The 26,950-nt window shown below is 42.5% G+C and overlaps 1 protein-coding gene across 3 annotated transcripts in view; it reads right to left on the bottom strand.

Moving 5' to 3' along the window:
• LOC124619551 (magnesium transporter NIPA2) overlaps positions 1-26,950 on the bottom strand; it is a 51,066-nt gene that overhangs the window by 19,433 nt on the left and 4,683 nt on the right. For all 3 annotated transcript variants that reach the window (XM_047146021.1, XM_047146022.1, XM_047146024.1), the window contains exon 5: positions 5,111-5,219. In XM_047146021.1, coding sequence (XP_047001977.1) covers positions 5,111-5,219 — 109 coding nt within the window. The remainder of the gene's footprint in view (positions 1-5,110; positions 5,220-26,950) is intronic.

Raw genomic sequence — 26,950 nt, 5'->3', positions numbered from 1 at the left:
GTAGAAGGAGCCAATTATTAACTTAGTTCGGCTGTTAAGTATAACCTCCACCCATACCAATTCGCACGGAGTATCTACTTCGACTTCACTACAAGATAAACCACTACTGACAGACACAAACACTCCACCACCAATTCTGCCTAATCTATCTTTCCTGAACACCATCTGAGACTTCGTAAAAATTTCTGCAGAACCTATTTCAGGCTTTAGCCGGCTTTCTGTACCAATAACGATTTCAGCTTCTGTGCTTTCTATTAGCGCTTGAAGCTCAGGGACTTCCCAGCACAACTACAACAATTTACAACTACAATTCCGACTGTTCCTTGATCCAAGCACATCCTGTATTTGCCAAGCACCCTTTGAGATTGCAGCCCACCCCGTACTTTCCCGAGGCCTTCTAACCTAAAAAAACGCCCAGTCCACACCACACAGCCTCCGCTACCCGTGTAGCCGCCAGCTAAGTGTAGTGAACTCCTGACCTATTCAGCGGAACCCGAAACCCCACCACCCTATGGTGCAAGTCAAGGAATCTGCAGCCAACACGGTCGCAAAACTGTCTGAGCCTCTGATTCAGACCCTCCACCCGGCTCTGCACCAAAGGTCCGCAGTCGGTTCTGTCAACGATGCTGCAGATGGTGAGCTCTGCCTTCATCTCGTAAGCAAGACCGGCAGCCTTCACCAAATCAGATAGCCGCTGGAATCCAGAGAGAATTTCCTCAGATCCAAAGCGACACACGTCATTAGTGCCGACATGTGCCACCACCTGCAGCTGGCTGCACCCTGTGCTCTTCATGGCATCCGGAAGGACCCTTTCCACATCAGGAATGACTCCACCCGGAATGCACATGGAGTGCACACTGGATTTCTTCCCCTCCTTAGCCGCCATATCCCTAAGGGGCCGCATTATGCGCCTAACATTGGAGCTCCCAACTAGCAATAAGCCCACCCTCTACGATTGCCCGGACCTTGAAGGCTGAGAATCATCCTCTGAAACAGGGCAGGCAGCTGCATCTGGCTCAGCCAGAGACAGTACCTGAAACCTGTTTGTCAGACACACTGGGGAGGCTTTCTGATCAGCCTCTGGGGATGTCTTTCGCTGCCTGCCATGCCTTGGGACGACCTCCCAATCAACCACAGGCGAGGGCTCAGCCCCACTGCGGGCAGCAACCGGGGCAACCACAGCGGCAGACCGATCTGGGGACAGACGGGATGAGGTTGACATCCCCGTGATACCCAAGTCCGGCTCCCCACAGTGGTGCCCATTGGCAACAGCCTCAAGTTGCGCAACCGAAACCAGCACCGCCTGCAGCTGTGAGCGAAGGGATACCAATTCAGCCCTCATCTGAACACAGCAATCACAGTCCCTGCCCATTCTAATCAATGTTGAACAACAGTTACTGAAACACGAGTCCGTGCCTAAATAACACAAGGGCAACACGCAAAGAATGTATGAACTAACCTGTACAAATGCCTAACGACTGCGCTACAATCTGTCTGAATTTACGATTACAGTGACAAAAACTTGAAATTACACCTCCTATACGAAACTATGTAACAAATAAGTGAGTTAGGAGTATACGACTTGCTGCTGGCAGCTGCTTATCCAACAGCGGCAGGGAGCACACTGGCTGTGACCAACCGACACTGGCCGTTCAAAACAAAAACAGAAGACAAACGACTACGCGAATTTACACTATTCAGGTACTAAAACGTGATGCTAAAACTCTCAAATACTGTAATACGCCTGAAATTTATGAATTAAACAATGCAAGTAGCCAAAAACACGCAAAGAAATTAAATATTAAACTATGTAACAAGTAAGTAAGCTAGGCGTATACGACTTGCTGCCGGCAGCTGCTTATCCAACGGTGGCAGGGAGCACACTGGCTGTGACCAACCAACACTGACCATTCAAAACAAAAACAGAAGACATACGACTACGCGAATTTACACTATTCAGGTACTAACAGGCGATGCTACAACTCTCAAATACTGTAATACCCCCGAAATTTATGAATTAAACAATGCAAGTACCCAAAAACACGCAAAGAAATTAAGAATTAAACTATGTAACAAATAAGTGAGCTAGGAATAGTAGACAGCAAAATTTCATCCTCGCTACGTATGATGTGAAAAACGACCGTAATGATGAAATCAAGAATCAACATTTTATTTCATCACAGAACTAACCAGTCATAAAAATAAAAATAAACAATTGCAGTTTACCAGTTCGCACAAGCTGAGAAGACTGTTGCAGACAGATAACAGAATATTTCTAAACCAGGCGAGGAGTTGTGTTCTTACGAGAGTTACAGGTGCTGTTCCGCGTCATACCGACGGGGACAAACATCGTTACGAGTCGCATCTCCTTCCGGCAAGTGAAGAAGGATGGAAGGGACGTCACACTTGCCATTTTCTTTTTTTCTATATCCATCTTTACTACTCAGTCTATCACCATATTCTATGACCTTTGAACTAGAACCGCAGTGCTTACCACCTTTGACCTCCAATGCTCTGACAATTTCTTGATCGTCGACGCTTTTTCTTCTATGAAAATGCCTAGATTCTAAATGACACCCCCTCTCTCCTCATCAATCCTGTAACCAAAATATTTCCTCTTTTCTACCTGTGGTTCCAAAAGCTAGCAGTGATGTCCATTTGCATTTGTAAGTATCTACTGGCCATAGTGATAATTACACTTCCTGAATGGAAGTACTGGCCAGCTCCTTTTCTCAAATTTAATTAACAAATATATAGTAATTGCAGTAACAATTATGTCAGTTCTCAAAATGTAAATTCAGCTTTTGTGCAGAGGTGGGGAAAAGTGTGTATTGAGGAGGTTGACTCTGAGAAACTCAAGAATCTTGTTTCAACAGAATGCAAATATAAGAACAGTAGACGGTTTTCCATTGACTTTCTATGCAATGTATTCAGTCATTCACAGCTATATCAGAGAGTTTTCTTCATAGACAGTCAATGTCGTATTGAGTCAGCAAATTCAGGTAAGAAAATGAGTCTTGTTTGAACAATGACTGAAGATTACACCTACAGGTTCTATTGTTAAGTTTCCGTGGATGGAAAGCTCAAGTTCCCTTAATAGTGACAAATTTGATGTCATCAATTTCACTAAGTTGCTGCAGTAGTTAAGCATTTGGATATTCCCTGTTGATACTCCAAAAATGCAAAGATAATTAGTGCAGATAAAATAACACTATATATGTTGCTATAATCTCGCTTGAAAAGAGTATGACTATAACCGTGTACAGGTGCACTGAAGTACATCTTCCTATGTCCTTCAAAAGAAAGAACACAGGAGAATTATTTGAAGGCACGAGTTCTGGTCAACCCTCCGAAGAGTATAGTTTTATGTAATGGAAAGCTGTATTTTTTTGAGACGTATGTCCATCTTTAGTATGTTGTGGGTTAACTGCATAAAAATATTAGGTCTATGACTTTGCTTCCAATTTTTTGTTTTTTCTCAAAGTGCAAGGGCTATTGTGAAAATTTACAAAAAATTTACAATTCAAAGTATTGGCCATTAGTTGCCACTATGTTCTTCCATTTTTCAAGCAGCATACAAATCCTGTGGTGAAATAACTGAGAGATCCATAAGGCAAACCAGTTTTGCACTTGTTCATAAGACCAGAAGTACTGGTCAGCCAGGTTGTGCACCACTTATTGAAAAAGATGGAACCCAGAGCAAGCAATGTCTGGAAAATACAGCAGGTGTGGTAGGACTTCCCGTTTCAGTGTTAAGTATGTTTTTATGGGTTTTGCAACATGGGGTCAATCATAGCTATGCTGCAAAATCACCTTTTCATATCTATTGCTGTATTGGGCCCTTTGTCTTTCAGTGTTAGGCTCAAATGCATCAATTGCTTTCGATAATGATATCCCGTGATTGTTTCCGTCAGTTTCAGTAGCTTTGAAAAGCTTCTCTACTGCCATATGGGTCTTAAAATCAAAATCACCATTCTTGAAGCATTTAGACCATTCTCTGCAGATTCTTTCATTAATAAGTGCCTCACAATAGATCTTATGCAACATTTTATGATCTTCAGCCACAGGTTTATTCACATTAAAGCACAAAATTAAAGCTATCCACAAATAATAAGAATAGGGCTTGTAAGCTGACATATTCAATTGAGAATAACTTTATGATGCAATCACAAATCGACTAATATTTTGATGGCGTTATGTTTACAAATGTCTAAGATTAATGTATAATGCAACCTTCCACCAGCAACCCAACTTGCCTCTGCTGCCACCTATTGCAAACTGGTGGCAGCAAAGTTGTAGACTAAAAATAATTACAGAAGAAAGTTGTAACTATCTGAAGAGAATAGCATATACCTCAGAATTTTTTAGCATTTCAGCTCCAACAGAAATTCCACAGTTTATGTCGACAAGCACAAGATATTCACATCAGCAGCATTCAAGTACCTAGCTGCACCAACAACTGATGGCAAAGACGTACTCCATGACAACACGGTTAAATTTCTTACTTTTTTGCTTTGGACAGATTTAGTATGGTCATACTTATCGAAAGCTTTTACATTTGACTTCACTCTACATTGAAAGTTTCATTAAGTAGAAAACCAACAGCCTTGTTCAAGCACCAATTTATTTATCTCAAAAATTTCTGGTAACTTACATCTAATATCCAATAACCGATCCCGAAGTGATTTATTTCTAATCTTAAAAGTGAAATATGCTGTCCCATTGTATTGTTAACTCCCCATACAGATTATGCCTGAAAGTGTTAATGAAATCTTTCCAAAGAGGTGTACAGCAGACCATTCATAGACTGATTTGAAATAATACACCAGCATGACTAAAACTGATGAACAACTTGGAAACATGATTTTTTATGTGTTTGTCCCTCCACAGAAAGTGTTCAGTTTTAATCTCAGATCTTCAGTCAGCTACACTAAACCAAAACATTTCTGCAAAGCATTTTAAGCAAATTTATTATCTTGTTCTCAAAGTGAAATAGGGCTTTAAATATATCAAAGATTATTCGTTAACATTACAACAAATTGGAGATACATGAAGAAAAACAACTGTACAGGCTAGACAACTACATAAATTATTATATGGACCTATCTACCTGGATCTAATAGTTTCTGCTTCAAGACGTCCAAATTTTCTATTTCTTCTTCTTTTGGAGAATGGATGACAACAACAGTTGAGCCCAAGATGCAGAGAAAGCATCCCATCTGGAAATAAAATGTTTAAAGGAATTCTACATTGCTCTACTGCCTAAACATTAGATTAATGGTTTAATTATAACAAAGACAAATTGCACAACCAACACCTTTTAGATCCCCCCCACCCCACCCAAATACCAGATACTTTGAATTATGAAGATGCACTGGTCCATACAACAAATCCTCTGATCCTGCAATCCGCCTGGCCTCAATCTCTGTCAGTTCCTGTTTCACATTAAAAAAATGATCAACATAGAATGCTTACCGAAATGCAAATTTTAAGACTTAATTAATAATTCATCTTATAATGTGAAAAGGAACTTGTACAGTACTAGTGTATTAAAGTATACGTTAGTTGTTCCATAAAATTTTGGGCATGCAGCCACATAAATTCAGCTTCTTCTTCTTCTTCTTCTTCTTCTAATATTTCAGCTGAATACTGTCCAGCCATCTTCAGAGAGAACCAAGGTGACCAATGATCCAGCACTTGCTCCATCCTTTTAAACTCGCCCTTGGTGGCCAACCTTTTTATGGACGACTTCGAGGAGAAAGTGCTGTAATCTGCTAGCTTGAAACCCTAGTGTAGTGGAGGTATGTTGCTGACACGTTTTTAGTGTGGCCCCATGGTGAAGACAAGCTAAAAGAATTTTTAAATCATTTGAATTCTATCCACAGACAAATTCAGTTCATGAAGGAAATCGAAAAAGGTGGATGCCTTCCATTTTTGGATGTGTTGGTATGGCACAAAGATGATGGCACTTTGGGACATGCAGTGTACCGAAAACCGACCCACACAGATTTGTATTTATGTGCAAATAGTTGCCACCATCCTTTGCAGACAATGAGTGTACTCAGAACTCTAGTACACAGAGCACACATCACTACTGACGAGACCAGTCTGTAGGACAAGCTTCTACACCTGAGAAGAGTTTTTGAAGCCAACAGGTACTCTCCACAGCAGATACGTAAGGCACTACAAATGAAATCAACAGTGGGCACAAGAAAAGCAGAAGAAGACACGGAAAGTTTTAAATCCATGGCTTTCCTGCCATATGTGGGAAGCCCTTCACCAAAAATAGGATGAATTCCCAGGAAACACAAAGTGAAAGTGATTTTTCACCCTCCACCAAAGACTGTAGCACTCCTGGGTTCCGTTAAAGATGATATGGTGCTTCAGAAGCCTGGGGTTTATAAAATCTCCTGTGATTGCATCCATTCATACATCAGACAGACAACACGTACAGTCCACGAGAGATGCACAGAGCACTGCAGGTACACCCGTCTCTTACAACCTAATAAATCTGTGGCGGCGAAGCACTGTATTGACACTGAGGGCTATATGGTGTACGATAATGTCGAAATTTTAGCCTCAACTTCATCTTTCTGGGACTCTGTAATGGAAGGAGCAATTGAAATTCGGTTGGCGAGGAATTTAATTAATAGAGGTAGCAACTTCAGCTTTGAAAAATCATGGAATCCAGCAATTTCTGTAATTCAATCACAAAGCCGTCATGACGGTGCAGCTCTCCACGACACATCGATATCACCGTGTGGATCAACTGCGCAGCCATAGATTTAATTTCCACGCATATGTTACACCTCTTTGCCACCTATCAACGTCTCTGGGGCCTTGTGTATCTTTGGGCAAATACGCAGTGGTTTGGTCCTCGAGTTTAAAAGGATGGAGCAAGTGCTGGAGTGTTAGATACTTTGGCTCACTCGGAAGATGGCTGGACGGTATTCAGCCGAAATATTAGAAGAAGAAGCTGAATTTATGCAGCTGCACGCTCAAAACGTTTTGGAGCAGTCTTTATGAAGATGCATATATACATTAGTTATTCACAACTCTACAAGTACTCTACTTTTAACACAAAGACTATACAGCCCTGACAATGCTGTTAAGTGGCACAAAACCAAGAAAAAAGGTGTGGACACCAAACTGCACCGCTCAGTATAACAACAAACAAGTGATACACAGTGTTGGTATATCAAAGGAAATGATTTGTTCGTGTGCACTCTGTCAGCGTTTCTCATTTTCCATTATTACTGATGTGCATGGGTGCATACTAGGACATTGTTGAGCAACTATGAACACTATGCTTGAACCTGCAGTTCCATTAAACAATGGTTTTACCTGGTGAAGTCATGCATTCCCTAGAAATGTGCTGCCTGCTTTATTTTCTGCCAGTTTTAGTTTACTAATAGTGCATGTGTCACTAACACTTAACAAAAAGATTAAGATAATCTAGGTGACCGAGATAGACAAACTCATTCTGTGTGAAAAAAATGTTGCATTTTAACTTCGGCAATACACCAATTTATGATACTTTAAGAAATAAGGATAAGATATGAACTGAATGAACGAAAGGGAATGAGCAATGAAAAGAAAGGTGAAAAAGACAGGAAATAAAGAAATTAACGACATAGTGTGGGAATGGTTTGTAAGTGCACGGACAAAAAACTTACAAGCTAAGGTTGTGCTGGAAATTGTAGCTTCAGAATGGAAGATAGTACTGTACAACCCAACTGCGAATTGTGAACTGAAAGATGTGTTCAATGCCAATGAAACACGAGTGGCTTCCTGCACATTGCCTTCAAAATCTCTACCAATTCAAGGCGAATAGTGCACTGGCAGAAAAATGTCCAAGGAAAGACTCACTGTACTTCTGCGTGGAAACAAGTTAGGTAAAATGTAGAAGCCACTGGTGATTGGAAAGGTGGAAAAACTGCATTGTTTCACAAACAAAGATGTCAGCAAGCTTCCAGTCATATGGTGAAGCAATAACAAGGAGCAGATGGTGAGCAGCCTTGTGGAAGAATGGCGGAATTCTTTCAATGCCACATTTAAAAAAGGAAATTTCCAAGTTCTCCTTTTCACAGACAATGCAACCTGCCACCCGAAAGTCAAGTTATCAAATGTGAAACTGGCTCGGTTCCTGTCATGTTCAAGCAATCTCAAACAACCCATGGACCAGGGGGTTATTTACACATTCATTTCACATTGTATGTGATTATATATGCAGCCTCTTATTCTTAGTGCTGAAGAAGCCGAAAGTGCATTTGCTCTTGCATGGTCAGTTTCTGTCTTGGATGTAGTAAATTGGATTGGCTTGGCTTGGCAGTAAGGGAAATAATGCCTGAAACTGTTACCAAATCCTTCAACAAAGTGGGGTTTGGAGGTCAAGAACAATGTGCTTCTGTGGCCATCGAAGCTCAAGAAAATGTAGCAGCAATTGCCAAGTTAATTGAAATCCGAAAAATTTCATGTAGTGCAGATGATTACATTTGAACTGATCACTATCTGTCAACTCACACCACTTGTACTTCAGCCACAGATTTAATAGAAATTTGCAACACAGAAGATGACCAGGCAGATATAAATGAAGAAGAAGAGGAGCAAAATGGTGTCCCTATAAAAATTAATAGGCCTCAACAACTTACTGCATGTATAAATGATGTTATGCAATTTGCAGATCACACACACACAAATTCTTCCAAGCTCTTGGAACTATTGTACAGCGCAAAAAATTGTGTATAAAAAACAATTTTAAATAGGGAATTCAAATAGGTTTCCCTCCCCGATGTGTGGTGAAAAAAGCAGAATGTAAAGCAAATGAACATGGGAATAATATGTATGTACATACAACAATAAACAACTTTAAAATTAGAATAAAAATACAGAAATGGCATATTATTTATCAATTAATGTAATAGTCTAGTGTTCTAATGTACAATACATAGGAGATGAATGTCAACTGCACAGGGAGTGAAGGTACGTAAATACGTACATAATTACCAATTTACACTATTGTGCATGATACCTGACAAATTTTATGTTCCCTAGTGAGTTTTGTGTAATCTGGAAACTTGTTCAATTTGGTAAATTATTTCAGTCCCATGCAACTCCATATTGAGTAAGTTTTACTGTATATGAAACTTCTCAAATTCAACATTAGTTCATTCTTCTCCCAGTCAATAAAAAAATAAAACTGCCTTACCATCATCATTCTCCAATTCTACTTTCTTAGGCATTGAGCACAACTTTTTCTCATCATGATTTTGCTGGTCCAGGGCGTCTTTCCATACATCCCTTTTTCTCTTGTTCTGAGTTGTCCCTACAAAGTTTTTATTACAGGAGCTTTAGGGGAAGGCTATTGCTATCCCTTCATTTTACCACAGATATAAGCCTCTGATGTCAAAAAGCCCATCCCCATTACCTACGAGCCCGTACCAATGAAGTTTATGACCACATAACATCAACAAAAAGTTAAATGCCAGCATCTTTACAATCTGTCCCTAAGATAATTTTCATCCTTTTTGGTTTTCTCACACATAATTCTTATGAAATTCATCAGCAAGGTCATTTTCTCATTTCTGCTCATGTTTTCCCACACAAATTTTTAATTGAACTGGAGAAATCTAGTACGTTCTGAAGTACTCAGAATATTTTCTGTCCACATACTGAATCTATCCCATTTGCTCCAAAGAGAGACAGTAATCAGTTGCTCCCCCATTGAAGAATGGTCTAAGTGTGCCATCATTTACAGCTTAAATAATAGAGTGAAAACAGTATCTTCTCTCCAGTTTTTGTGCGTGCTTCCATGCTGTACCAATTTAAAACTGTCAGTATGGAGAATGACTTTTTGGTGCAACTACAGTCTTGTAGTGCATACATCATTTGCCTATCACCAACGATGCACATGGTTAGGGTGACCAGATGTCCGGATTAATCCGGACATGTGCTGCTTTTTAGCTCTTTGTCCGGTGTCCGGGAGGATTTTTACAGTGTCTGGCTTTTTCGCAAAGTTGAGCATAATACAGTTAAATTTACAATTCGTACCGTTCTATTGCTCTTTTCTTAAATACTTCAACTATTGCCACAGCCTTTGTGATAAACACGCACGAGTGTGGCGTTAGTAGGTGGCACCAGGATCGAGAATATTTTCTCTAATTACCACACAGTGGACTGATGAGATGAATAGATTAAACCTTGAATCAGTGAAAAGTCTGTTGATGATCCAATATAATTTAAAAGAATTTTCATGTGTGTCATTTTACAATTATCTGTTAAGTAAGCCTAAACTTCTGCAAAAAATTGTTTCCTCCAAGAAGTATGAATAATTGTTAAGGAATGTATGTAATGTCTATAAATAATAAACTCATATCTTAAAATTGAACATATGTTTGATGGGGAATACTGCAGACAAGGATACCACCCATCAGCTTTGGACAAGTCACATGAAAGTAGCCAATCAGGAGTGGCGTTTAGGCAGCCGTCTTTGTTAAATCTTAAAACTACGCGTAAATATAAAAGCAATTGATGCCACACTGTCACCACAATCAATGTTTTTAATTTAAAATAAAAAAATATTGCTCTGGGAATCACCACTTGACCACCAGTAACAATTAACTACTAGTTTTACCGGTAATTCCCGGCAGTCACGTGACTTGTCCAAAGCTGACGGGTGGTATCCTCATCTGCAGTTGACCCGTTTGATGTGTCCTCTTTTTTTCTTCCTTTGCCCTCCTTTTTCAGCAATTGCATCTGGTCACCCTACACATGGTCGTCCACAATCTCTTTACATAGGTGATGTATAAGTTTACCCACAATCTGTTTTCAGTCCATGTATGTAAATTACAAGACTGGCACTGCCATCTGGGTAACACAGACATTATTTGAAAATAATAAGAAGTACATAAGGCGGTAATGCCTTCCCAACAGATGAGATGACAAAAAATATGCTTTTCCGACTGCTGAATTGTGTGATGTAACAGACAAAGATTCACCTATAATTGTACACAATACGCCTTTTTAGTATTCTCCTCGATACAATGAGAATTTCACTATGTAAAAATGTATGAATGATCATGTTTAATTTTCAACTTACACGAATCACTGTGCAGTTTCACAAAGAGTAATAATCAGACCTCAAAGGGTAACAACTAAGTATAAACTTATTAAATGGCAAAATTGCTCATTCATATTGTAAAGAAAAACATGTCTACTGTAATATTAATTGTTAAAAATATTCATCCTACAAAATTTAACAATGAAGACACTGTATTTTACAAAACTATTTCTGTAAAATATGTCTGCTTTCTGCTGAATGTACTGGCTAATTATGCACAAGTTCTATCCACTGTAAACCATACGCTGTCCCAACACATGTGACCACCTGTCAAAAGTCTGAATAAACACATTCTGCAGCGCACACCACTGCGATACACGCAGGAACAGAGCCAATGAGGTCCTGGAAGGCACCGACAGGGATTTGGAACCATGCCAGTTCTAGTAGCATGGCCAGATGTACTCGGTTTCTCAACTGAGGATTCATGGCATGAACAGATCAATAGAGGTGGGTCATGCAGATTCTCCATTGGGTTTAAATCCAGGGAATTTTGTGGCCACAGGAATATGGTAAACTCATCCTGGTACTCTCCGAATCATGCGTGTACAGTGTGAGCTGTGTAATACGTTGCACTGCCCTGCTGGTAGATGCCATAATGTTGGGGAAAAAAACCAACTGCAAGCTGCATTGGATGTGGTCCCCAAGTAGAGATGCATACTTTCACTGATCCATTGTGCCTTCTCCAGAATGACTAGACCACCCAGCAGATGCCACGAAAACATTCCTCATTACATAATGCTCCCTCCTCTGGCCCAGACACTTCCACAATTGTTGCAGGGTGGTGGTGGTGGTGGTGGTGGTTAGTGTTTAACGTCCCGTCGACAACGAGGTCATTAGAGACGGAGCGCAAGCTTGGGTTAGGGAAGGATTGGGAAGGAAATCAGCCGTGCCCTTTCAAAGGAACCATCCCGGCATTTGCCTGAAAACGATTTTAGGGAAATCACGGAAAACCTAAATCAGGATGGCTGGAGACGGGATTGAACCGTCGTCCTCCAGAAAGCGAGTCCAGTGTGCTAACCACTGCGCCACCTCGCTCAGTGTTGCAGGATGTTTGCCATCTGTCTAATAGAGCACAAAACATGATTCATTTGAAAACACTGCTTGTAACCACTCAGTGGATGTCCAGTTGCAGTACTGGTGTGCCAGTTCCAACCTTCTTCGCTGATGAACAGCAGTTGGCACAGGTGCACGAACCGGACACTTACTGTGGAGGCCTGTATGCAACTATGTTCGCTCAACAGTCATTGAGGAGACATTGTTGGTAGCCCCCTCAGTTCATCTGTGCAGTCAGCTGCTTAACAGTTGCACGTCTATTCACCACAGCCACTGTTCACCCCGTCAGCTATAACTCGTGGGACACCACACTTGCCTCGGTGCCTGTTTTGGATAGTGCCATTTTCCTATGCATAGTATACTTTAATCAAGACAGCATGCAAATAGTTTATATACTTAGCCAATCCAGTAATGCTTCCATGCTTGCACCAAAAGCCAACGACCATGTCCTTTTGGACATCAGATAAATCGCTCCTTTTTCGCATTTCGACAACAGCTGCACTGTTTCCCACATTCCCTCCTGGCACACTTTATGCACCCTTATTGCATGTTGACATTAAACATTAGTGGTTGTTATGTTAATGTGACTGGACTGTGTAATTAATGTTTTATATAACAATACTTTAAGAACCATAAGTAACTCTTTGTTGTACAAAGGCTAGTGCCAGGTCAAAGCCGTTTGTTGTTACAGAGAGTTGTTAATATGAGTCAGTATGCAGTGAGAGTCACTTGCAATTAATTGGAATGCATAAATAGTGAAAATTATCAGTACATTTGTGTTGCATTTTTTATTTAAAAATGGCAACATGCAAGAATTGCTAAAGAATTTTGCATAATCCAAGAAAGCAATGAAACCAGACCCTCTGCAATGTACAAACATGAACTACAATGAATATCACCCTTGATTTCTTGAGGATTTGTAATGGATAATAAAGTAATATTTCCTGTTTGGGCTAAATTTTCACATCTTGATTGTGAGCAGGAACATTACAGTGGCACCCATTTTAGACAGACAAATGGTCCTTTAAAACTCTTTAATGACATTTTCCTTATATGTTCACCTCTCTAAGCATGGAAGGCACAAAAATGTGTCCGCATATACACATATACTGGTATAAAAATTGCTAATCTCCATGCAGTGCATTAATACAGGGAGTGGATGTCAGACAGTTTCCAATTCCCTGTGGCCATTAAATTCTACATATCTTCCGAAAGACTTTGTTCCTCTCATTCAATAATATAGAACTTCTTTGTGTACCCTTCATCCTCATGACAGGTGAATAACTATCAATCCAGGGATCTGAGGGGCCTGCCTATCTTTTCCAGCCTTCCCCACATTATCCTCGTTTCCTCCCTGTGGAAACAACTAATAGTTCTGAGAGCTAGGCACAGTTTTGTAAGCTTTTAAACATGTTCATTGGCAGTAGCTGGAACAGATTCTGGGAAGTAAATACTGGCCAGCCATTCTGTCTCCTCGTAAATTTATGGATTCTGAAAGACATCTTCAACACTACCATCTTCTATAAATTACAAATCAGTTACTTATGAAAATTTCAGTAAACAAGTATCTTACTTGAGTGACTAATGTCCCACTGAACAATCATTTGGGTCAAATCTATTTAGACAGAGTATTAATTGCACAGAAATTTGCATTAAGGACAATGTGTGGTGTCTATCTTCAATCTTCTGTGGGACACTATTCTGGGACAACGCCTCACTTTGGCAAAAAGTATTCATTGCATACAACAATGTATATATGGCTGAGTATATGACTCACAAACATACATCTTGCAGGTGACTGTTAAGCAACTGGAAACTGTAACGGCAATTTCATGATACATTTATCCACTGATAAAATTTGGATAAAAATCTAGATCAGGGCCAGTGGCATATATACGTTTTGCGCAGCAATGTTGTCAGCACTTGCCATGAGGCATGGTGGGAACAGAAAGGGGTGTGACAGCTGCTTGTACTGTACAGCCAATGAGAGAGCAGTGGACAGATGATGTGTTCAAAAGCAAGAGTTGGATACATCTGTGCGTCAATAAATCCCAACCTCAGATATATTAATTTATGTGCAAGAAACAAACAGTCAAACATTTATGACAACCAAGATTGTAATTGTAATAACTGCTCATTTCAGTCCGATTAATTTAAGCTGTCTTATTAGGTCCCAACCTAACCACAACCTTGTAATTTGTGACATTCAGAAAAAATATGTCAAATATTTATGTCAACAACAAAGAAGAGAACGATTTTGATTTCAGCACTAGAAATTCATTGCCTTTTTTTCTCAGTTCTTGTTGGCTATGTGGAAGTATCCTCTCACTGGCTAAGTGAAACTGAGGAGTAGAGAAACGCCTCAATGATGGGCAAAGGCCCTGACGTAGACTAGACAAAATTTGCTGCGAACAATTCATTGCAGTTTAAAGATAACAGATACATTTACAAACACATAACTAGAATGAAAAATGATCTGCGCTTCCCTATAGTGAACCTAACTCTGCCACAGAAAGTCATAAAATACGCAGCTATTAAATTATTTGACAATTTACCCACAGAAATAAGATGTTTGATAGGAGGAGAGTTTTCGAATGTAAATTAAAGTTTCCTCCTTAACAACAACTTCCATACTGTTGAAGAATTCTTGACTAGATCTAAGCAGCCATTTATTAATAATTGAATGGCCATCATGTAGCCACATAAAATATTTTTAATTGCCTCTGCAATGTTTTATTCATTTTTATTTTTATCATAATATTCATCATGAATACAATCTTTAGAGCATGAAATTAACTAACAAGACATGTAACACTATACCTCCACTATCATGACATAACATAATCTGACAAAAGGAAAGAACGGGAATCTATAAATATATGATGTTACAAAGGGATTAGTAAGAATACATAAAATAAGGAAGATGCAAACACTCACCAATGGAGCAGACATGGGGCACGCGGACATACATTACAGTAAAGAGTGAACACTAGGATTCAAACTCTGGCTCTTTTTCTAGCAGGAAGGACGCGCCCCCCCCCCCCCCCCCCCACACACACACAGAGAAGCAGCAGCAACAATGATTATTGAGAGCAGTTAGTTGGGCTGATGTGGTCAGGATGTTCAAGGCAAGCAGGGTACAGCAGGGTACTGCAAGGAAGGAGCAGGAAAATCCTGACAAGGGAACCTCCCCATCACACCCCCCTCAGATTTAGTTATAAGTTGGCACAGTAGATAGGCCTTGAAAAACTGAACACAGATCAATCGAGAAAACAGGAAGAAGTTGTGTGGAACTATGAAAAAAATAAGCAAAATATACAAACTGAGTAGTCCATGCGCAAGATAGACAACATCAAGGAGAATGTGAGCTCAGGAGTGCTGTGGTCCCGTGGTTTGTGTGAGCAGATGGGGCACAAGAAGTCCTTGGTTCAAGTCTTCCCTCGAGTGAAAAGTTTGATTTTTTTTATTTCCAGACAATTATTATCTGTCCGTCCGCCCGTGACAAACTCTTATGTTTTCATCACTTTTTTGGGAGTGATTATCACATCCACAAGAAAACCTAGATTGGGCAAGGTAGAAGAATCTTTTTTAACCATTCGCCAAGTGTACAAGTCAGGTGGGTCGACAACATATTCCTGTCATGTGACGCACATGCCGTCACCAGTGTCGTATAGAATATATCAGACGTGTTTTCCTGTAGAGGAATCGGTTGACCTATGACCTTGCGATCAAATGTTTTCGGTTCCCATTGGAGAGGCACGTCCTTTCGTCTACTAATCGCACGGTTTTGCGGTGTGGTCGCAAAACACATACACTAAACTTATTACAGTGAACAGAGAAGTCAATGAACGAACGGACAGATCATAACTTTGCGAAAATAAGGAAATTAAAATTTTCACCTGAGGGAAGACTTGAACCAATGAACTCTCGATCCACAGTTGCTCACGCTAACCACGGGACCACGGCGCTTCTCAACTCACGTATGTCCTTGATGTTGCCTATCTTGCACATGGACTGCTCAGTTTGTATATTTTGCTAATTTTTTTCATACTTCCATAAAACTTCTTCCTGTTTTCTCGATTGATCTGTGTTCAGTTTTTCAAGGCCTATCCACTGTGCCAACTTATAACTAGATCTGAGGGGGTGCGATGGGGAGGTTCCCTTGTGAGAGGAAAGAGCATATAAGAGCAGGAGAGGGGAAGAAAGAGGGGTGGGGGGAGGAAGAGAGAGAAGGGAAGAAGTGTAGGAATGGGGGGAGGGAGGGGGCAAGCGAGGGGGGGCGAGCGAGGGGGGGCGAGCGAGGGGGGGGCGAGCGAGGGGGGGGGGGCGAGCGAGGGGGGGCGAGCGAGGGGGGGGGCGAGCGAGGGGGGGGGGCGAGCGAGGGGGGGGGGGGCGAGCGAGGGGGGGGGCGAGCGAGGGGGGGGGGCGAGCGAGGGGGGGGGCGAGCGAGGGGGGGGCGAGCGAGGGAGGGGGCGAGCGAGGGGGGGGGGGGCGAGCGGGGGGGGGGCGAGCGGGGGGGGGCGAGCGGGGGGGGGCGAGCGGGGGGGGGAGCGAGCGGGGTGGGGGGAGCGAGCGGGGGGGGGGCGAGCGGGGGGGGGCGAGTGGGGGGGGCGAGCGGGGGGGTGGGGGCGGAGAGAGAGAGAGAGAGAGAGTGCAGAGGGCTGAGGAAGAATAGTGGGAGAAGGCACATGATCTGGATGTTGAAGTAGTGGAGTGTCCCATGACAGAAGAGAAAAGGATAAAGATAAGGTGAGGCAGTGGGAAATGTGTTAGCAGAGGTTTAGGCTAGCGAGATTGCACAATAATGCTGGATGTGCTGGAAAGAAAATTCACACTTTCATATTTAAGAGAAATCTGTGATGGAAGGAAGCATCCAAATGGCAAGCATAGTGAAGCAGCTTTTACAAGTCATTTATGTTCTGGTGTGCAGCATGTTCAGCAACTGGATGGTCAAGTTTGCTGCTGACCAATTTGGCAGTAGCAATTAATGTGAGCAGACAGTTGGTTACATGCCGCGCCCATATAGACTGCTGCAAAGTAATTGCAGTGTAGCTGATACATAACACAGCTGCTTTAACATATGGTCCTGCCTCTTAGGCAATGCCTGTGATTGGACTGTGGTATGAGGTGTAAGGGACAGGTCTTACACCTTGGTCCTTCACAAGCAAATGATCCATCGGATGCAAGATTGGAAGCAAGATTTGAATGCAGATGGATATGGATATTCTGTATGTTAGGTAGCGTTTGGTTGGTTTAAAGGAGTGGGAGGGAAGGGGGGAAAGGACCAAACTGCTAGGTCATCAGTCCCTTGTTCCTATGAAAGTAATGCCACGAGAGAAAGAAGAAAACAAACGAGACGTTCAGCATAGTACCGAAAGGAAGAAAAGACCACAAGAATGACAGAAAGGCAACAAACACTACAAGGAACAAAAGAGGACGAGAAAACCACTGAGAGAAGCTAGAAACCGGTAGAAGAGATTAAAACAAGAAAGCAGATTACCATGGCTGGCTGACCATGATAAGAAAAAGGACAAACCAGCCACTCTGCAACACATTAAAACCTCCAGCCTAAAAGCACTAGGGTTGAAGACGCAGAGGGACAAAGGGCATGTGCTAAAACTTAAATAGAAACATAAAACCCACCCTCACACATAAAACATAAAACTAAATCTGCTGAGGAGGCATTGTCAGCTAAAATTAATGGCAGGGTATCTGGTAACCGAAGATTTTGTCGCAGGGCAGCCAAAGTAGGGCAGCACAACAGAATATGGGCCACTGTCAACCGAGCGCCGCACCGACACTGAGATGGGTCTTCACAGTGCAGGAGATAGCAGTGGGTGACCCAAGAGTGGCTGATGTGGAGCTGGCAGAAAACCACAGAGTCCCTGCATGAGGCCCACATGGAAGACTTCCACACATTCTTAGTCTCCTTAATGACACACAGTTTGTTATGTGTATTGCTATGCCGTTCCATCTCCCAAAGCCAAAAAACCTTGTAGTGTAATAGAGAAAGCAGGTCAGTTATAGGAATGCTGATCTCCATAAGTGGTTTCCGTGTAGCCTGTTTGGCCAACCTGTCAGCAAATTTATTGCCTGGGATGCTGACATGTCCTGGAGTCCAGACAATCACCACAGAACAACTGGACCGCTCCAGGGCATAGATGGACTCCTGAATGGTCACTCCAAAGAATGGCGAGGGTAGCACTGGTCGATAGCTTGTAAGCTGCTCAAGGAGTCAGTACAGAGAAGAAATGACCAGCCAGAGCATGAATGGATGTAATCAAGTGCACGAGATATGGCCACCAGCTCTGCACTGAATACACTGCAGCCATCGGGCAAGAAATGCTGTTCAATATGGCCTCTGTGGACGTAGGCGAAGCCAACATGACCATCAGCCATCAAGCCGTCAGTGTAAACCACTTCAGAGCCCCAGAACATGTCAATAATCGAGAGGAAGTGACAGCAGAGAGCCACGGGGTTAACTGAGTCCTTAAGGCCATGCAAAAGGTCCAGGCGAAGCTTCGGCCTAGGTTTACAACATGGAGGTGTACGTGAATGGACCTCGAGGAGAGGTGGTAGAGGGAAGGACTCCAGTTCAGACAGAAGGGATCGGACACGAACCACAATCGTAAGACCTGACCTGGGCTGCCAGTGCGGGAGATGAACTGGAGTGGTTGAGAAAATGAGATGGTAATTCGGATGCTCAGGAGAACTACAAATATGTGCAACTTAACTGGCAAGCAGTTGTGCACACCTAACCTTCAATGGAGGGACACCAGCCTCCATCAGGATGCTGGTCATCGGACTCATCCTCAAAGCTCCTATCGCTAGTCGAATGCCACAGTGGTGCACTAGGTCGAGTAAACTCAACACTGAGGGTGCCACCGAACCATAAACCAGACTCCCGTAGGCAAGGCAGGATTGAACAAGGGCTCTGTAGATCTGCAGCAGTGTAGAACGATCTGCACCCCAGTTGATGTTGCTCAGGCAGTGGAGGAGTTTGAGGTGCTGCCAGCACTTCTGCTTAAGCTGATGAAGATGAGGTAGCCAAGTCAATCGGGTGTCAAAAACCAGTCCTAATAATCGATGTCTCCACTACAGTGAGTGGGTAGTCATTAAGGTAGAGCTCTGATGCCAGATGAATGGTACAATGCCAACAGAAGTGCATGACACACGATTTTGTGGCTGAAATCTGGGAGCTGTGGGCTAGAGCCCACGACTGGCCTTGTGGATGGCTCCCTGTAGGTGCCACTCAGCAACACCAGTACTGGAGGAGCAGTATGAAATGTAGAAGTCATCTGCATACAGAGAAGGTGAGACAGGCAGCCCTACAGCTACTGCTAGACTGTTAATGGCCAATAATAATAGAGATACACTCAATACAGAGCCCTGTGGGACCCTATTCTCCTGGATATGCGGGGGAACTATGGGAGGTACCAACTTCGATACGGAAAGTATGGAGCAATAGGAAATTTTGAATAAAAATCGGGAGCCGGCCCCGGAGATCCCACTCATATAATGCGGCAAGGATATGTCACCAGGTCGTAAGCTTTACATAAATCAAAAAAGGTGGCAACCAGATGTTGGCATCTGGAAAAGGCTGCTCGGATGGCAGACTCGAGAGACATGAGATTATCAGTGGTAGAGCAACCCTGGCAGAAAGCGCCCTGGCATGCAGTCAGAAGGCCACGTGACTCCAGGACCCAACACAACCACCAACTCACCATACATTCTAGCAACTTAAAAAGAATGTTGGTGAGGCTGATGGGCCAATAGATATCCACATCAAGTGGGTTTTTACCAGGTTTGAGCACAGGAATGATGGTGCTCTCCTGCTATTGCGATGGAAAGACGCCATCACACCAGATCTGGTTGAAGATGACGAGAAGACTTCACTTGTAGTCGGACGAGAGATGTTTAATCATCTGACTGTGGATCCGATCTGGCCCAGGAGCTGTGTCGGGGCAATGAGCAAGGGCGCTGAGGAGTTCCAACTTTGTAAATGGGGCGTTATAGGGTTCGCTGTGGCGTGTAGCGAACGAGAGGACTTTCCCTTCTGCTCGCCATTTGAGTGTGTGAAAGGCTGGGCGGTAATTCTCTGATGCAGAAGATAAGATCGAGCATAGTGCTCAGCAAAGTGCTTGGCAATCGCATGAGCCTCGGTAGATAATCCGCCATCGATGTTAATTCCTGGGACACCTGTTGGGGTCTGATACCCACAAACACATCTGATCTTCGTCCAGATGTGGGAAGGTGACATATGGCACCCAAAGGTCAACACATACCTCTCCCAACACTCCTGTTTTCGTCTTTTTATAAGCTGGCAAACGCAGGCATTGAACCGCTTAAAAGCTATTAAGTGCTCTAGGGAAGGGTGCTGTTTATGTCGCTGTGGAGCTCGCCGATGCTCTTTAATTGCCTCAGCGATTTCCGGCGAATACCGAGGTACTGACTTTCACCGGGGGCACCCTAAAGAATAAGGGATCACATTTTCCACTGCAGAAACTTGCTCAACCACCACATCAATGATACCATATGGGGGAGATTCAACGGTGACAGCAGTGGTGAAAGCTTCCCAGTCCGCCCTGTTTAAAGCCCATCTGGGTTGACGTCCAGGGGATTGGCGCCGGGGGAGTGACAGGAAGATGGGAAAGTGGTCACTACCACCCAAGTCATCACAGGCTCTCCAGTGGACAGATGGGAGAAGTCCTGGGCTGCAGAGGGATAAATCAACGGCCACGTGTGGGGGGCCCCAGTATCTAAGAGGCAGAGGTCGGGTTGAGACAGTAAATTTTCGACATTTCTACCTCGGCCAGTAAGCACGGTGCCACCCCACAAGGGGTTATGGGTGTTAAAATCTCCCAGAAGTAGAAAAGGTTTAGAGAGTTGATGAATCAATGCAGTCAATATGTGCAGAGGTACTGCACCATCTGGAGGAAGATATATGTTGCAGACAGTTATTTCCTGTGTCACCCTTATCCTGACAGCCATAGCTTCAAGAGGGGTTTGAAGCGGCACAGTTTCACTACATACTGAGTTCAGGACATAGACACAAACTCCACCTGGCGCTTGATTATAGTCGCTACAGTTCTTGTAATATCCCCTATAGCTGCAGGGGGCAGGGGTTCGCATTGCCGGGAACCAGATTTTCTGGAGGGCATTGCAAAAAGCAGTTGTAAAGCTTAACAGTTGCCGTAGCTCAGCCAAGCGGTGGAAAAAAACTGGTGCAACTCCACTGCAGGATGATGTGATTGTGAGGCTGGGAAGGCATGAACATACAAGGAGGCAGTTTACACCTCAGGGTCACCTGCTGCCACTGACTTAGTTCCTGAACAGTCTATATCCATTGTGTCTGAGGGCCTGGTGACATCTAGGTCCTCACTGGACACCACAATCTCCACCTCATCCTCAGATGCAGAGTTTGTAGGTAGCGGCGGTATGGGAGCCACCGCAACTTCCTTGTTCTTGGTGGTTTTTTTAGATTTCTCTCACTGCTGGGAGGGCTTCACTGATTCAGTCTCTGGGACTGAGGAGGATCGTGAAGCCCTACAACTAGCTGCTTTTGGGCACTTCAGCCACTGGCATGTGTCATCTTTCCCACTAGTATAAACCTCGCAAGGAAGGGACCCAAGGGACCCCTTCCTAGTGAGAGAAGCCGAAGAAGAACTACACTTCGTCAGCTGGGAAGTGGGGACTAATGGGTCCGATGGTTGGTGGGGGCAGTGCTCCCGTGGTTGGTGGTGCGGGAGCAACACGGAAAGAAGTGCTCCCCACCACCAAGGTGGCAGGTGAAGTCTTACAGCTCTGACCGGCGAATGGAATTGGCGGAACAGATAGGGATAGAACGGTTCTTGTAGCAGTAGCTTAAGAATGTCATAGGTACAGGATGTAGGCATTCAAAGTTCCTCTTATCCTCAGTATAGGTCAGTTGGTCCAGAGTCTTGTATTCCATGATTTTCCATTCCTACTGGAGAATCCTGCAGTATGGTGAGCAAGGGGAATGGTGCTCTCCGCAGCTGACACAGATGGGAGGTGGGGCACATGAAGTATTGGGATGTGATGGACGTCCACAGTCACGACATATGACGCTGGAAGTACAGCGGGAAGATATATGCCCGAACTTCCAGCACTTAAAGCACCGCATCGGGGGAGGGATATATGGCTTGACATCACACCAGTATACCATCACCTTGACCTTCTTGGGTAATGTATCATCCTCAAAGGCCAAGATTAAGGCACCGGTGGCTACCTGATTATCCTTTGGATCCCTATGTATGCGCAGGACGAAATCAACATCTCGCTGCTCTAAGTTGGCATGCAGCTTGTCATCAGACTGCAAAAGAAGATCCCTGTGAAATATAATACCCTGGACCATATTTAAGCTCTTATGGGGCGTGATGGAAACACAAACATTCCCCAGCTTGTCACAGGCGAGTAGTGCCTGTGACTGGGCAGAGGATGCTCTTTTTTTCAAGACTGACCCTGATCACATTTTGGACAATCCCTCCATTTCCCCAAACTTGTCCTCTAAATGCTCCACAAAAGACTGAGGTTTCATCGAACTGAAGGCTGCCCAATCAGCTCTCATACATATAAGGTACAGGGTCAAATAAGATCTGCTGCCATCCTTAGCCTGGCGTTCCTCTCATGGTGTAGCCAGGGAAGGGAACGATTTGGGGTCGTACTTCTTCACATTGTAGTTAGAACTCAACCACTTTGAGACTGCTGGTGTTGGGCCAACATCAAGAGATGATGTAGTACGCTCCATGGCGTGTCATCCACCGTGCCGACCAGGGGCCCTCCCCACGGGCATCACCCAACTGCCGCAAACGCCACCTGGCAGGATGGCCATTGCCGGGAGTCCCGATGCCCCAGGATGATGGGCATCTATTCCTTGGCATACATGGGGAGTTAACAGTGCAGGCATCAGCAAAGCAATCCCTGTGTAGTCAGGGGGCCACAACGAACAGGGTACATGGCAGCCCCACCACAATGGACTGGCTACTGTGCTGGACATGAGGTGCAAGGAGTCCATGGTCATTGTCAGTGCAGAAAGTGACACTGCATAGTGGATGGAGGAAAATGCACCCAGGATGGTGTCCTCGCCCAAGAGATGGGGAATGAGTGGAACTGCAAATGAACAGTGTGTGGATGAAGTAAAAGTTATTATTCAGTTGGTATAACATAATCCTTCAAGAAACACACAAAATATTTCTATATGTATACATATTCAACATACCAGAATTTAGTGTACATTATGTAGGCACAGCCTCTATCTTTAGCACTCACACCAGAGCCAACATGTTCGAGAAGGATGTGAAGGTAGAAAATTGAAATATTGTTGTTAGCTAATGGAAAAAATGTGGAGTAATCTCATTAATACTGTTTACTGATGAAGCCATTTTTACTCAAAACGGTATCAACACTCTTAACTTCCATCAGTGGCCCAACAAAAACCCACAAGTATGTTGAGACAAATTTTCAAGAACATTTCTCTGTAAATGTGTGGTGTGGTATGACAGACAATCAGTTGGTTGGGCCTGTTGTATTAGTACATCATCTTCCAGGGACCCATTATCTAAACTTTCCAGAAAACAAGCTTCCAGCATTAAGGAAAGAGATTGCTTCGACTACAAGGATGGCTATGTTCTTCCAGCATGACGAGATCTCTGTGCATTCTAGTCATCCAGTTGACATCACCTAAACCTAATGTTTCCTGGGAGATGGACTGGCAGAAATGGCCATGTTTCTTAATCACCAAGGTCCCTGGGCCTTACACCTCTAGAGTTTTGCCTCTAGGGTGGGTGAAAAGCAAAGTCTTCAAAGAAAAAGTAAACACAAGAGACAGAGTGTTCAGATTGTGAATAGTGGTGCCATCATGAAAGAATGCAAAGAGAACTTCAGAAGAGCTAGAGGTGATGTTGTAAAGTTATGTGTAGCACTATGTCTGCCTTGCCGACAGATGATACGAACTTTAAAACAAGAGAATGATTTAACATTTAGGTAAGCGTAAATGTTGAGCATATTGGTTAGGTACTTCATACTTGGCGAGTCATCTCGAGGAATAAAGAGTGTCTCTGAGATCAGATGACAACTGCATGAACTTCGCAAATTAAACTATCTGTGGGGAGCATTTCTGGATGCTCCATAGATTGTTATCACCCCTGGTCAAAGAAGCACATCCACCCGGGGGCAAAAGCCAGTCAATGATTTTGATAGCAATGGAAGAATACAAATGAACAGTTTAAATGTATTTATTCTCTGGGCATACTAAGAACTGTCAAGTTGACATTTGTATTTTTTTGTCAGGTCTGGAGAGGGTATGTGGCCTTCTTGCATTAAGGAAGTCTTGTGTACAAGAATTTGCTGTATTGTTTTCAGATGTTATATGGAGAATGTCTTTGATAGAACTCCTTGCATTCATTTCAAAGTATTTGATGTTCTGTTAAAGCACCTCACTTCCAGCATTAATCAAGACTGCAGAAGAGATGTAGTCCGAGAATTTGCACAGTCATGGTCTAGAACTTCAATTAAATACCATTCAATAACTATAGCTGAGTGGAAAATCAATAAGCCCAAAAATAAGCTCACACACCAAGGGATATTGGGACATTATATTCTGGCACCCTGGTGACAGAACTCTCAAAATTTATCGCTGGAATTGAATAAAATTTACGAAAATGCTAATAACTAGCAGATGGTAATTATTCAAGAAAAATTAGGAATTTTGATTGAAGATTTACTGCAAAGTAGTAGCTGTCAGTGACAACTGAGACAACAACAGAATGTGAAGAGGAACTGTGTAGCTAAATATATGCAAGAGAAAGTCAATAATTTAAGAAGGAATAACTCTGTCAATAAGTTAAAAAGATATTGGCAAAAGATAGGAGCAAAAGATCATTAAGTCCATTAATTGGAAGACTGGTGGCCGACATTAAAAAGGATGACGGCCTTGTTCAACGGGTCACCGGCAACAAGCAGCAATTAGCAGTATCAATGGCAGTTGTTTACCAGTCTACAACAATATGGTCCCACTGAGTGCAGCGACCTGGCTCGTCATCTCCATGCTGCGAACTCAACTAAGCACGTTGAGGCACATAGAAGCCAAATTATTTTTATTGGTGAAGGCGTGTGTTCTACATAATTGTTGACTCGTGTTTCTAAACATATTTTGAAGAGTGTAACCCATACTTTGAAAGCTGTTGATTGGAGAAGAGTGTTAGTAAACTGATTATTGTTTAACTATACGCTAGTGCTGACCAGAAGAAAAGAGGTGACGTTGAAGGTTCTTGCTGACAAATATTAAACTACATCAACAAATGATTTGACAGGTCAGGCAAATTCTGACTTTAAAGTGAGGATAAAGGCTCTGGGTACTGAGGTTGAATAAGCTATTGCTTAAACAAAGGTCAAATTAGACACTTCAAATACCAAGATAGATGAATACATTACCAATTCTCATCAAGAAAAATTAGAAATAAATACAAATTTACTAGAATCAGAAGCCACTATCCTGAATATAAAATTCAAGTTACGTTCTTATGTACTTGAATGGTCTGATCTAGTTATAATACTCCATCAAAATAGATAAAGATTCCAAACAAACTTCAGACTTAAGATTTTGGTACAAGGCACGGATTCAGACAAATTATAAACTTAATTTCCTACTTTGACAACATTGCAGGAATGTGTGGATATTTTAGCTGAACAAAAGTATTATAGCTCAACAATGTATCCAAGAGTGATTTTTTAAATTTAATAAACAGTTACAGCTTAAATGATAGGACACATATATAAAGGAACTTCATCGACAATTATTACGTGGTCCATTAGTATTTGCTACAATTTTATCTTAAATGTGTGATTTTCACATAGAATTTTGTAATTATTACTTAGTAGTAACACTAGGTTAAGAGATTACTGACAAAAAATAAATGAAATATTCAGTTGTACATTTAAGTTTAAACTTTAGGTTGTAAACAATGATGAATTTAAATATTTATGTAAAACCAACAAGAAATGAAAAGGAAGATTTGAGTCAGGTGTTAGCCCGACTTACACATGTTAAGCAAAATGAGGAAGGTGGGTTAACAGGCATATCCAGCAATGGTTGTAGGGATACATTTTTTGATGCCACTGGCACAGAAAGGTTACAGTTGTATGCCATGTGTCCTCAAGGGATTCAAATTCTTTGCGAATTTTGTAGAATGATGTTTGAGTGTTGTATTTCTTCATGTTTCATTTTCTGTACAACAGGATTACACTTTCTTCTCCCATCCTTACTGGCTAAGGTGGGGTAAAAGAGAACTGGATATAAACAAAGTAAATCCTTACAACCAGCAAAGCAGGAATCAGTGTTTCAAAATAATTAATATAGAGGGGGGAGGGGAAGGAAGGTGCAAACAGGATATATACCCTATAATATGTGGTATGGAAAAAGCAGGGTTGGTGTACCACTGAAGGGGTACCTACACACGTGTTGAGGAAAGGTAGGATTATTCATAGGGACACCATCTCCATGAGAATCGAAGTAGAATTGGGTGTGAGAGGTCTTTCTGAGGAAAGTGGTCTTATAAATAGTTTCTACAGAGGTAGAATACTAAAGATTTTGAGATTACTACAATTTTGTAGCAAGTTGTGGTGGTCTGCCAAGGATTGAAAATTACCCAAGTTTGTATGTTAAAATAATCAAAGTTTAAGAGATACATATGAAGCATTGAATACGAAATATTAAGATTACTAGGCATTCAAAATGTAGCTTTAACTGTATGCTCAGGA

Source organism: Schistocerca americana, chromosome 6, assembly GCF_021461395.2.
Source record: "Schistocerca americana isolate TAMUIC-IGC-003095 chromosome 6, iqSchAmer2.1, whole genome shotgun sequence".
NCBI classification, from domain to species: Eukaryota; Metazoa; Arthropoda; class Insecta; order Orthoptera; family Acrididae; genus Schistocerca; species Schistocerca americana.
This window is presented reverse-complemented; position numbering and strand designations above follow the sequence as displayed.